At 52.0% G+C, this 14130-nt stretch overlaps 1 protein-coding gene across 1 annotated transcript in view; it reads left to right on the top strand.

The window, feature by feature from the left end:
• LOC131584839 (sacsin-like) overlaps positions 1 to 11686 on the top strand; it is a 38353-nt gene extending 26667 nt beyond the window's left edge. The window contains 1 exon segment of the mRNA XM_058850344.1: positions 3207 to 11686. Within this exon segment, the coding sequence (XP_058706327.1) occupies positions 3207 to 10193 (6987 nt within the window). The 3' untranslated portion in view covers positions 10194 to 11686.
• Positions 11687 to 14130: the final 2444 nt, after the last annotated feature.

Here is a 14130-nt window from a genome sequence, read left to right as displayed (position 1 = left end):
ACAAGAAACTTACAATTCAGGTCGGGGGTCAGTTTTTCCCTCAGCGGGTCAACGGAAACAACCGTCCAGTGGCGAGATCTAAAAAAATGATCTTTCACAGTAAATAATTTGAGAGGTAATTTTGGCTTCCAAACCTCACAACCCTTGGTGTTATTTTGGTGGCAGAAGTCAAACCTCTGAGAAATGTCACATTTAAGAGTGTTATCACATTCAATTTTCCCTCCACCTGTGACCTCTATTCCACTTGTGTCTCTGCGCGGAATAGACTCGCGCTGTGTATCTCGTTTTTTTGGTTCTGAGGACCCCCTCCCTTTTCCCGGTTTCCCTGCCCTTGCTTGTTAGGATATGGCACTTGGCAGAACTTTGCAAAATGTCCTGGCTGTCTACACCGATGATAGGTGAATGGTCCCTTCGGCTTGGCTGGCGATGGCAGAGTAGGTACAGCTGTGGCTGCAATCCTTCCTGGGGTTCTCTGGGAATCCTCAGTCCTTGGCACTGAAGTGCTGATTACATCCGTACACATCTCAATCAAAGTTGTCAAGGTCGGTGGTGGATCCTTCGGCAGCACCCGAATCAGTGCTTTGCAGGCTTCATTCGCATTGACCCGAGCCATTTCCAACAGCAAGTCAGAGTACAGGGTGGTATTCTGCACTTGTCTTTCAATCTGTACCTTTAATCTATTCACAAAATCTACAAATCTTTCATCAAAACGTTGTTTAACTTGAGCATAGGGAACAACAGATTCAGAAAGAGGAATATTGAAAAATGCTTTCTCTGCAGCCTTCTGTATTTTCTCTCTAACTCCTTTTGGCAAATTTTGGGCCTGGTCAATAGGTTCGCTCCAATCACCTTCACCACATAAATGATTCATGGTAATTATTTTACCCCTTTCATCTAAAGCTTCAAAATCACTGCTCAGTAATTCTCCCAAAAGGGTTTTCAACAATCTTTTCCAAGCCCCTTCCCAGAGCAAATATTCTCCTGGGGATAGAAGGCAGGAAAACAAATCCTTCAAATCATGGGGGACCAATTGGTTGGAGGAGAGGGTTGCCTTTAAAAGACTTTTAAAAAATTGGCTTTCCTTTCCAAACTCTTTTGCTGCTTTGCATAATTCCATTTTCAATCGAAATGACATTACATTCCATTCTGGTAATGCTCCTCCCCTCCCAGAAGTTACAGGTGCTGCAAAGAAGGCAGGCCTCTGTTCCTGGTTTGTCCCTTCACCCCCTCCCTTCTCCACACCGTGTGAGCTGGAGGGAGTGACCTGGGAGCCAGCAGCAGAGAGAGGGCAGGCGGGGTTGCAGGGGGGATAGGAGGGGTCAGGGGCGGGGTGCCTTGGGAGGGAGACACCCCTGAGGGGTGGGGCGGAGGCAGAGGAGGGAGGGTCTGGAGGACCAGGAGGGGGGAGGTCTTGAGGGAGGAAAGGGTTGAAGGGGGGAGGGAAAACAAAGGGATTGTGGGAAGAAGAAGCAATCCGAGGGTCGACCATGTGCTCACCAGCATTTTGAAGTTCCTGGGCCCTTTGTGTAACACTTGGGGGGAGACTCACCATGTGGTCTCCTCCATTCTGTGTACCCAAAAGATCACCAGGAACAAAAGGAGAGGGATATTCAGGATAAAGAGGGGTAGGAGAGGGAGCTGGGATGGGTTTTAGGGAAAGGTTTCCAACAGCTTGGCCAGAGCTCCTGGAACAGGGGTGCTGAGAGGACTCCCCCAGCTTAGGGTAACAGGGTTGAGGTAAAGAAACAGGGTTATCAGGGTTAGGATTGGATAACCTTTTTTCTTCTTTCTCAATGAGGGTTAGTCTAATCAAAACAAACAAATGGATTACTTTCTCTGCTAAACTATCTCCAGCATTCACAGATTCAGTCAATTTTGTCCCCACTCTGTTCCAAAAGGAAACAGAAGTTACATCTGCAGGAGACACTTGAGGAAAATTTAAAAAAACCCAATTCACTAATTTTTTCACTTTTTTCTTAGAAAATGGTTTCTCTCCAATTTGCAAAATGCCAATCACTTGATTAAAAATCCCCCTTTGTGCTACAGACAGTCTTGCACCCATCTGGTGATCTCACCTGTCCGTCGCAGCTATTTCACCAACGGCTCCAAACTGCTCTGCATCCAGAAGTTTCACCTGGGATGCGACTCTCCTCTCACCCACTCCCTCTTCACCACTTCCCCCCTTTGGGGAATTCAGTCTTCAGAATGCTCCTGCCGTTGTCTCGCTCTCAAAAGCAGCCCCTCGGTGCTAAGGGGTTCTTGCTTTTCTCCCCAACACGTCTTCCACTTAGAACAGCGAAGAGACGCTTCTGGGGTAGATGTCGTCCCAGCGGTGGTCAGAATCTCACCTTCCGTGGTTCTTCTGTCCCCTTTATTGAGGGACAGGCCAGCCTCACGTTCTGGGCGTCATCTGACTCGATCTTCTCGAGTGTGGCCCGGCTAGCTCAGTGATGAGGTTTCTCTTCACTCGAGTTTCGAGCCAGCAGATGTTTGTGGGGTTCACTGATTTTCTTCAAGAATCCAAGTCTATAGAGCGAGTAAAGAAATCAGGGGGGGACTCTCTCTCTGGTTTGCATTCCACAGTTTATTTCTGTGAAGGGGAATCCAAAGGACGAGAGACCAAGGATTTGGGGTCTGGGGGGTTTCTTTTAACAGGGTTTCTCAGAGGGTGGGAACATCAGAGAAAGAACCAATTATTTTTCTCAGTTAGTACATCTTACAAACTTTCTACAAATCAAGGTTACACATACCAAGATAAGAAATAACAGACACCAACTTCTTCAAATGCCCACAAAGGTGTAGGAGTATTCTCCACAGAGGGACAGAGGGGGAGAGAGGGGGGTGCTTGGTTTCCTGGCAACACAGGGGGGAAAAAAAGGGAAGGCAAGCATGCCCTCTCAGCTTCCATAGCTCAGAGGCATTCTGGGACAGGAAAAACAAAGTTACAAACTTTCCTTCTTGGAAAGAAGGGTCTCTCTTCTCCCAACCCCGTGCTTTCCTGGGCTAAAGAAACTTCAAGCATCTGGAAATGCCAGCAGGGTCTTCTCTTTACTCTATCCGGCCTCTCGCCGTGGGGCTGAGGAGAGAAACTTCAGTAACCATGGTAACTTGACGCCAGGTAAACAATTAGGAAAAAGAGAAGCTGGGGGGGGGAAATCACAACTAAAAGATGAGAAAAATACATTTCAAGCTATCAACTACAACAGGTCATCTCAGGGCTGCCAATCCACCTGCATGGGGCCTTCAGCATCCTCTCAAATCGCAAGGGGCTGTGGGACACAGCAGAGCGGGGCAGGTGGAATCGGGTGCTGCTCCACAATGCTGTGCCGATGGCCTGGCTCCGGGCACTGGACCATCTCCGTGCCATGCATGAGGCAGGTGAGTTGAAGAACTATGAGTACCATCTCTTCTGGCCAGACATTAGCACTGCCCGTTATCCCTTCACAGAGGCTGTGACCGGTTTCTACCAGGCCGTGGCAGCCAGGAATGGTCCCAGGCTCTTTTCTGATGGCCACTCCTGGTGCTCACTGCAGGACGCCCGCTTCCTGCACCAGGCTGTGGAGAGACATCCTAAGCTGGGTACTGTGGCGCAGCGAGTCTTTGCCACCACTGTGCCCCATCCCCTATTGGCTGTGGCCTTGCCTAGGAAGGTGCAGGAGGGCCTCGGGAAGGCGCTGGATGCTGGAACCTATGACTGGAATCGCTTTCTCTGTGAGCTTGTGCTTCCCAACTTGAAAAAACTCCCTGCTGCTGACCGGGATCCGCTGCTTCTCCATGCGCTGGATATGTCTCATGAGGATGTGGACAAAGTACTGCAGACAGTGCCCTGCATCCCTGTCACCCCTCATGGCCACCTGCAGCTCATCAATCGCCTGGTGCATCCCCAAGGCCGTGCTGCCCCTTTATACAACCCCAAGGATGGGCGCTTCCCCACTGGGAATGCCTTCCTTTCCCTGGAGAGACTAAGACAACTGGAGAGGCTAGGCATGGTGAAGAACACCATGGCCCTGCCAGAGCTGCTGGAGAGGGCAAAGACCGTTCAGCATGTCTGGACCAAGGATCGTGCCCAGGGCTGCCAGAGGGCTGCCTGTATCCTTGAGTTACTTCAGGATGCAGTGAAGAAGAGAGAAGACAACACCCTGCAGGCTGATTTCCAGACAGTGCCCTTCCTCCCTGCTGCACTGCCCACTGGTGACCATGTGCTGCTGCCAGCTGCCCAGCTCTACCATCACCTCCATGCCCCACTAGTGGGACTCATCTATCCTATCTTGGCTCCTGAAGTGCTGGGGAAAAACTTCAGCCTCTTCAAGGAGGTAGCATCCTTCTTGGGGCTGGACCGGCAGATACCATCAGCTCCCGTCCTAAAGCAGTTACAGGCGCTCAGCCGTAGCCCCAACACTCTCTCTTTGGAGACCCTGCAGGACAGCACCAACTGCTGCTACAAGCACCTGAACATGCTGCTCCGGGAAGATCACTCCAGCTGGGATGAGGTGGCTTCTGCAGTGGCCCAAGGGGAGCCCTTCATCTTGGTGGGCTCCCGTTTTGTGCCAGTCACAGCTGTGGCTGAGACACTGTCATTTGAGGCTGTCCCATACCTTCATCAGCTCCAAGAGCAGTACAAGCCCTACAGAGAGCTCTGGGAGTGTGTGGGGCTGCGCCACACGTTCACCTGGGATGATTATGCCCGAGTGCTCTGCATTCTGGCAGAGAGACATGCTGGAGAGCCGCTGCCTGCCCTGGAGCTGGATCTGGCCCTGCGGCTGGTGACTTGTGGCTTGATGGAAGATGGCAAGCAGCCAGATGCCTGCCAGACCCAGCAACTCTTTCTGCCTGATGAGGAGGGCATTTTGCGCCCACGGGACAAGCTCCACTTCAATGATGCGCCGTGGATGCCGTTGGACAGAGATGTCCTGCTGTGCCATAAACAGCTGTCCCGAGATGCAGCCCTGCGCTGTGGGGTGGCCACCACACGCCACCGAGCACTGGAGAGGAGTGAACTCATCACTGATCACCTGAGCCTGTGGGCGCAGCCATTTGGTGCCCATGAAGATCTGCCAACACGACTGAAGAACATCTTGAAGGAGTACTCGGCATCTGCTCCTGATATGGTGAAGGAGGTGCTCCAGAATGCGGATGATGCTGGTGCGGGGCTTGTGCACTTTGTGTGGGACCGCCGGCAGCACCCAGTGAAGGCCACTTTTAGTGAGAAGTGGAACATCCTGCAGGGCCCTGCCCTCTGCATCTACAATGACCGCCCCTTCCAGCAGCAGGACATTGAAGGCATTCAGCGTCTGGGGGTGGGTGGCAAGCAAGACCGGCAGGATGTCACAGGCCAATATGGCCTTGGCTTCAACACTGTCTACCACTTTACTGACTGCCCAGCCTTCCTGACCGGAGACAGTACCCTGTGTGTCTCTGATCCCCATCTCTACTACATGCCCACAGCCACAATTGAGAAGCCTGGTAGCATGTTTGCTGTCAACACTGAATTCAAGAATTATTTTCCAGACATTTATAACACCTTCCTACCATCCTTCTTCAACCTGAAACAGGGAGTCCTCTTCCGGCTGCCGCTCCGCACAGCAGCTGAGGCTCTCAAGTCCAGGGTATCTGACATGTTCGTGCGAGACCAAGACCTCAAGAGCATGGAAGAAATGCTGGCTGAGGAAGGTGAAGACTTGATGCTCTTCCTCCGGCATGTCCACACTGTGGTCTTCTCCGAGATCCCCCCAGGTGGGAAAGAGTTGGTGGAGAAACTGCGGGTGAGCACAGAGCTCACAGGTGATGATGCAGAGCTGAGACAGAATTTTCAAGCAAGGTTAAGCCAAGCCATGGATGGGAACAGCCCCACCCTTCTCTCTTATACCATGAAAGTCAAAAATAGCAGGGCCAAGACCACAAGTGTGTGGAGGGTGATCTCCCAAACCGGGGTGCATGGTGGGGCTGAAGAGTCTCCGGTGCTTAAATGGTTGCCCTATGGGGCTGTGGCTGCTCGCCTGGAGCCTCTAAACCGAGTCACAGGCAGAGCCTTCTGCACCCTCCCACTGCCTGTGATCACCGGGCTGCCTGTGCACATCAATGCCAACTTCTCTGTGGATGCGGCCAGGTGCAATCTCCGCTGGGACAGAGGCTGCGCAGAGGCAACCTGGAATGACTTCTTGCTCCGGCGCTTGGTGGTTCCACTATACTGTGACTTTCTCACCAGGCAGTGGAAAGCCCTGGGGCCAGAAGAGCTCCAGTATGGGTCCCTGAAACTCTGCCAGGAGCACCTGTACCCCAACTTCCTTCAGTTTTTCCCTGGTATGAAATGGGTGCTACCTATGTTTCAGGACATGGTGAGAGAGGTCTACAAGCACCTCAGTCATGCACGCCTGCCCCTGGTGCCTGTGTACCATGAGAAGTCACCTGGCAGCATGGTGACAATAACCTGGGCATCTCCAGGTGGAGGGGACGTGCTAACAGAGCCGTACTTCCTTGAGGAGATGCCTGACCCAGAAATCCGGAAAGTGCTGCAGCAACTGAACATGAAACTGGTTCCAGCATTCACCCCCCTGCAGCAGATCCATGAGGAGTTCATTGAAGCCCACGTAAATGCTCTTGTCTTAAGCCCAGCCTCTCTCCGGTGCTTCCTCAAGGCCCTGGCTCTGCCTGTGCCCTGCAAGCTGTCTGAGACACCCCTGAGGACCCCAGAGAGCTGCCTCTGCCTGCTGCAATACTTAAAAAGATATACTCCCAGGCACTCCCAAGGTCCCAAGGATGGGGACGAGGCAGAACTGGAAGGCCTGCCCTTGCTGGCCACACAAGATGGTTTTCTGAATGCTTTCAGCAGCCACCACCCCATCTTCAAGAACTCTTTTGCCCACCTCTTCCCCAAGCAGAGCCACCGTTTTGCCCAAAAGTATATTCCTACATGGATCCCACCTTGCTTTGTGAAGGAGCTTGGCCTCCCAGAGGCCACACCACTCATCCAGGAAGCATTAGGTCAGTTGGAGTGGACCAGAGAAGGACAAAAGTGGCTCAAGGAGCTGTGGACCTTCTTTGCCAAAATGGTCCATCAGGACCAAAAGGTCACCACCAGGAACTCAGATGTTAACATAGAATCATTAATAAATCATCTTCAGGATATGGCAGTGCTGCCTGTTCAGGAGAGTAAAACAGAGTCAAAGCACCTACTGCCACTATCCTCCCTCTCCAGGGTTCTTTTTGAGTGTAACTCCAAAGTGGAAAAGGTGCTGCACAAACTGGGCATCCCTGTGATCCAGCAGTTCCTGCTGGCCTCTGGTTTTGCCCACCGTTGCCTGAAGCCAAAGGCACTGCAGGTCACAGATGCCAGTGCTGTAGTGGCCCATCTGGCAGACACAAGAGCTGATCTCTGCTGGGGGGATTTAGGGGAGGAGGATGTGACAGCCCTGCTGAGCTTTGTCCAGCAGGGAAAGATGGATTCACGTGCGCTGGAGCAGCTCCGGCACCTGCCTCTCTTTGAGAAGTTTGAGGGGGGCTACACAGCTGTGGCTCCCTACCGCAAGGTGCTGTTGCTCCGCAGACAGTTCCTGGAAGTGCCCTTGCATGCCCAAGCCCTTTATGACCTGGACAGAGACATGCTGCTTCTCACACCAAGCTGGATCCACGAACAGCTGGCCAAGGATTTGAAGTGGGAGTTCACAGATGACCAAAAGCTCTTCATGACTGTGGTGCTTCCTCGGCTGTCCCAGCTCACACAGCAAAACCGCATGGAAGCTGTACGCTTGTTCTTTATCCTGCAACCCATCTGTAACCCTCAGAACGAGGATGCCATTGTGGCAGCTTTTCAGAAGGTGGCCTTTATACCAGATGTCCACAGAACACTGCGCTTGGCCTCCTACTTCTACCTTGACATGCCCTCCTTTTGCACCCTGCAGCTCCAACACCGCTTTGTGCCTGCGTCTTTCTTTAAGGAGCTGCATCCAAAGAGTAAAGCATTGGATTTCCTCCTTAAGGCAGGTGTCCGCACCAGCCTCTCTGTAGAGGATTTTGTGGCATTGGCTGAGGAGATAGAGTATGAAGCCACTCGGGCTACCTGCCATGCTGCAGAACTGCTGGAGCGACAGCAAGAGATGATCAAACAGCTTGCAATCCTGTTGGAAAATCTTGAGTCAGAGGATTTCCTGAGGAAAATTGCCTCAATCAAATTCCTGCCTCCACTGGATATTCCCCAAGACTTGATGAAGCTCCATTCTCCTTTTGCAGATCGCGTTAAGGCCGTGGCTCTGAAAGGCAGTGTTTCCTACTGCAAAAATGTGGCTGAACTCCTGTGGACATCAGCCACCATCCTGCCTGAATCCCTTGAAATTAAGGAGAGGTATCTGAAGGCCATGGGAGTACTTGTAGAGATACCCACTGCCCTGGTGGTGGCCAACCTGGAGCATGTGTGCAGGGCAGCCTGCTCAACACAGCAGCAGGTAAGCACACGGGCCAGGGTGGTCCGTAGGATGTACAGCTTCCTGCAGACTCATCTGAAAGAGGTGGATGCAGAGCACCTCGCTGAGCTGCCCGTGGTGCTGGCCAAGTCAGGGGACATGGCCAGGCCACAGCAGGTGGTGACATCACTCCCGGACGAGGCTGACTTTTCCCCCTACCTCGTCACGCCTCACCCCGATGTGGCTGCCTTTGGAAATCTCCTGCAACACCTTGGCGTTGTTCTGGTCCCCACACTGACTCACTACAGTCATGTCCTGGCCCAAATCTACCAGGAGAGCCATGGCAGTGGGACTCTTACCAATAGCCAGAAGAAGACAGTCCTGCTGACCACACGGCATTTCTTCCAACTGCTGCAGGAAGAACCAGAGTCCCCCGATTTCTCCACTGTGGCTGAGCTGTACCTGCTGAGCACTGCTGACTGCCTGGAGCTGTCCCACAGACTGTGCTTCAATGACTGTGTGCCCTCAGAGACTGCTCGGGTCCTGGAGAAGACCTTTGTGTTCATGGCTGCGCTGCCGGTGTCTGGTTGTAATACCAGGTGGCTGCTTCAAAGGCTGCCACCACACCTGCGGCCACGGGTGCTCTCAGAGGTGACAGAGCAGCAGCTGGAGGAGGGTGGTCCACAGCCATGTCACTTCGGCTCTCAGTGTGCTGCGCAGAGCCGTCTGCAGACCCTGCTGGTATCCCCGTGGTTTAGGCTGGGGCTGGAGTCTTTGCTGCAGTGGCAGAGCCACGAGGCTGTGACGGGAATAGAGGGGGATGGTGGTATGGCAGTGGAGCAGCTGAAAGTGCAGTGCTGCAAAGAAATCCACACTGTGCTGGTGCATGGTGGGGCAAAGGTGGAGGGCAGCTCCCAGTCACAGGTTATCCATGTGTGCCCATCTGGTGGTGCCCAGCGGCTCCTCTACATCCGTCATGCAGAGATGGTGCTGAACCGGCACCAGCTGAGGGTTGTGGAGACGCTGGCACAGGTGATCAATAACATCCTGGGTGGGCAGCTGGAGGCACACGCTTTGTCCATCCTGCGTGAAATGCTGGTCTGCCAGGAGCCACAGGACGTGGCCTTGGTTCTGGAGGAGAACAACGTGGCACTGGTGGGCGCTGCACCAGAGCCAGAGAAGAGGCTGCAGGAGGAGGCTGTGGCAGAAGAGGGGCCATGGAAGGATCCCAGCCTGGCAACCTTGAGGCCTCTGTGTGGTGTCAGGCGGCCAAAGGTTTGCCCACAGCTCCGGGACCAATACAAACCTGTGAGTGCTGCCAAGCACCACAGACAGGGAGGTCATGGGTCCTGGCTGAGCAGTGAGGAGCTCATGGCCCTGACTCCATCCGTCCCCGAGGCCCTGCGTTGGCTGTGTCAGGCCACAAGTGACCTGCAGGCAGCCCATAATGATGTCCGGCACTGCTGCCCCAACTGGGTGCTCTTCAAAGTGCACCAGGCCCTGGAGAAGGCGCTGGTGGCGGCTGTACTTTGCCGTGGTGAAGCCTTTGAGGGCCATGGGGGGCTGATGGGTATGGCCCAAAGGCTGGAGGTGGAGGAGCCGGAGCTGAGGGGCCTTGTCCTGGACTTGCAGTGGCTGTGTGACTGTGGCATGGACAGCAAGGCCACACAGTACCCAAGTTACCATCCCTTCCCCATGACCCCCAGTGAAGCCTTCCCCAGTGTGGATGAGGAGGAGGTCCTGAAGCAGGCACAAAAAGTGCTGGTGACACTGAAGAACCATGTGGGCAGAAAGTGAGGAAGTCCTTACCAAAGGGCACAGCACCTGGGCCAAGGGACCACCAGGTGCCAATCAGAGACCATGGACCATAGACCTGTTGTGGACTCACCATGGACTTGCCACAGACCTGCCGCAGGCAATCCCAGACTGTCCAATTCTGCTAGGGGAGTTTTGGCATCAGATGAGGGCCCAGACCACTGGACATCACAGGGTAACTTGTGCATGTCTTGACTGTGCAGTAAATTAAAGTGCAAAATAAATGCTGCAGTGCTGGTAGACCCTTCACTGGCAGTGGAGTCAGGGACATGGAGAGGTCATGGGCAGTGGGTGTGGAAGGTGGAGGTGGTGATGAAGGAGTTTGGAGAACTGTGGGGGGTCAGTTTTGGCTAGCCAGGTGCCTGCTGAGCCCTCTCCATCACTTCCCCTTTGATCAAAAGGGGAGAAAATGTGATAAAAATCCCATGCGTCAGGGACGTCACTCACCAATTACTGCCACAGTCAAAAGAGACTCACCTTGGGGAAATTAATTTATTTTATAACCAATTAAACAGAGTAGGAAAATAAGAAATAAGAACAAAACTGAAAACCTCTGTAAACCTCTCTCTACCCTCCCTTCTTCCCAGGTTCAGCTTCACTCCCAACTCTTTTACCTTCTACCCCTGAGCAGGGCACGAGATGGGGAATGTGGATTGCTGTCAGCTCGTAACACTTGTCTCCGCCGCTCCTTTCTCCTCACAGTCTCCCCTCTCCATGTGTGATAGATTGACATTTAAGAAAAAAAGTGAAACATCTAAGGAAGTTTAGGCTGCTGGAGGCAGATGGGAGTTTTTCTCCTGGCCAATAACTAGCCATTTCTGACAACTGACAGTAGTTTTCACCATTGAGAAGTGAGATCAACCTGTGAACACCACCCTTTAAAACTTAAGCCTGGGAATTTCTCTTTCTCTTTGGTTTCTGGCTTTTGAAGAGGTAACAGGGCTCCGGTTCAGCCTCCGCTGCTCCAGGCCGCAGGGGGAGCGGGGCTGGCTGGAGTTCTGCGGTTCCTGGTGGGGGGATGGAGAGTGTGAAGTGACAGGAGCCCCTTCCCAGATGGGCTGAAGGCCTCGCAGGGCTCGCTGAGCCTTGTTCAGTGGGGCTGCGGGGCCAGGCTGGTTCCTGGCTCGGCTGCAGTTTCTGCCGCTGCTGCCTTTCAGCAGAGACTGCCCAGGAAGGGGAGGGAAAGCTCTTGAGCTGCAGCGTGCTGAGACAGTGGCCATGCTCCTCCAGAGCATCTACCGAAAATCTTCCATAGCAAACAGCTCCAGCCGCTGCCCCAGCAGAGATCACAGCACCATCCCCAAGGCCTGGGCAAGAGTTTAACCCTTTCACAAGCCAGATGAGATTTTGTTGGGGGTTAGGTGTCCTTTTTTTTTGTTGTTCTGGCTTGCCCGTAGGATTTTTACCCATTAGTTGTGGGGACAACCTAAGGCTGGGTCTTAGTGGGTGCTCAACAAAGGACAGAGAGTGGCCGGGCTCAGGGGGGGGAAGGGGGCAGGAAAGGAGGGTGGGGACAGTTTTTGGCTGGCTTTCTTTGGCTTCGGGGAAAGACATTCTTTTTTTGGGGGCACGGAGCTGTTGCAGTAGAGAGAAGGGAATTTCGCCATCACCCAGACGCAGCTGCTGCTTCTTCTCCTTCTTCCCTCTTTATTGGTGGCCTCGCACCCCCTGTCCTGCTGCGATGTGGCAGTGCCAGGCACCGCTGAGGAGCTGCTGATCCACCTCATCCACCAGCCCAGGATCTCAGCTCATCCCTGCTGATCCACCTCATCCACTAGCCCAGGATCTCTGCTCATCCCTGCTGATCCACCTCATCCACCGGCCCAGGATCTCAGCTCATCCCTGCTGTTCCAGCTGAGTGTTCCTCAGAGCCCTGCAGGAGCACCGGGACTGACTGCCCGAGGGGTTTGTGAAAACAAAGCCTCTCCTCCATCCCATCTCAGCCGAGAAAGCTGTCCCGGGGTCCCTGGTTCTGTGTTCTTGTTATTGCTGTAGTTATTGTTGTTTGTTTGCCTGGTTATACCAGTAAAGAACTGTTATTCCTATCCCCAGATCTCTGCCTAAAAGCCCTTTGATTTCAAAATAATACTAATTCGGAGGGAGGGGGTCTACATTCTTTCATCCCAAGGGAGGCTCCTGCTCTCCCTAGCAGACACCTGTCTTCTAGAACCAAGACAGATTTGCAGATTAACCCTTTGTCCAGAGAGAGGGGAAGAGAGAGAGAGTGATCAGCATGTAAAGAGACACCATAAACTATCAAAGCCAGTGAGGAAAGGAATTCAGCTTCAGATGAGGAGAGAAATAAGGAGATGCCTTAATAAGCTGAAATATAAAAGAATATTAAAGGTCCTTGGCTGGGTTTGATATATCTCGCTGGAAGCCAATATGGTTCTGTGGGCCAAGAGGCACATGCATAACCTCTTCCCTGAGCTAACAGTGGAACTGGACGTTTCCACTGACCACTGTGTACATCTTTGTATGTAATTTCTGGGTAAACTTCTCCATCAGTGGTCTGACCTAGGCATCTTGGATGGTCATCTCTAGTGGAAAGATTAAAAAAATTTAAAATATAGATTGCATTGTCAAGCTGCTCCTGAGGGAGCATGCCTATCTGATTTCCCCTCTTGTTTTTGTAGCATGTTTTTCAATATATAATATGCCCTTTCCACTACAGCTTGCCCTGTTGGAAAATGGGCAATACCTGTAATGTGTTTGATATCCCAAGTGTAGAAAAATTCTTGTGTTTTATGAGATGTATATGCGGAGCTGTTATCTGGTTTTATCTGTTGAGGAATTCCCATCGTAGCAAAAGCACGTAGCCAATATCAGGTGGCATCTCTTGATTTCTCACCTTTGTGAGATTCTCATTTCAGTGCTGAAAAATGGAGAACAAAGCTGATTACATGTGATCTGAAAACAGGAGAGGTGTCCTGTTTGTCAAGCCTGTAAACCTTGAGAAAAGCATAACAAATTGTCAAAATGACAGATTTATTACAGGACTTCAGCTGCTTTTGAGCAAACTGCTGAACACAGTTTCTCACGTTGAAATGCATAAATACTGTCTTAACTTTGTAATAAACCAGATTCACTTGCTTCTAGTTTGTGTGTCTCATATTCATATGCCACAAATGGTTGCCAATTAACAGGGGCTTCATTACTACTGATGTGATCCAGTCCTGTGGTGTACTCCAGCTGAACCATCAGTGTGTGTGTTCTGCTGATCAAGGAGCTCCTTTTATCGCTGGCTATAGAGCAGGCTAGCCTGTGCAAGCAGTCAAGAAGCATTTCTTACAGTGGGGCAAAGTGCAATGAAATACCAAAAGCTGCATAAAAACTGCATGTTGCGTATCACTTGGGAACAAGGATATAAACTCCAATCCCAAAGACTTATACAGCCACTTATATGCATCAGACAGTTTTGTCCCTGGTACCCATCAGATGGTTCCTATGACCTCACTCACTGGCAGAAGTTTGGTTAATATTCACAAACCCACCAAATTACTCATCACAATATCCACCCTGATGATACTATTACTTGGTGTGTGGTATACTCAGCTTTGCAAGAATTTAAGGAAGCAGTGTGTCCTTGAGGCTGCTCCACCTGCATCGCCATCAGATAGTGTTGTTTCTGTTAATGCAACAGCACCTGAGGAGAGTGATCCAGAGAGAGAGGATCCGTTTGGATCCCTGATGATCACTGGCACGAAGCCTAGTGGTGTACCCCTGAGGACAATGCTGAGTACAGTCCTTTTGGACACCTTTGTTAGTAAACTGGGTGATGGAGCAGAGTGTGCCCTCCCACAAAACCGGGAGCAGCGGCTGATGCAGGATGCTGGATGGCTCTGCCATCCAGAGGGACAAAAGTTCAACAGGGGTGACAGTTTAATAACAAGTGCTGAGTCCTGTCCTTGAGAAGCAA

Source organism: Poecile atricapillus, chromosome 15 (assembly GCF_030490865.1).
Source record: "Poecile atricapillus isolate bPoeAtr1 chromosome 15, bPoeAtr1.hap1, whole genome shotgun sequence".
Classification (NCBI taxonomy): domain Eukaryota; kingdom Metazoa; phylum Chordata; class Aves; order Passeriformes; family Paridae; genus Poecile; species Poecile atricapillus.
Note: the sequence above shows the minus strand (reverse complement) of the source record. Positions and strands in the feature narration are given on the sequence as shown.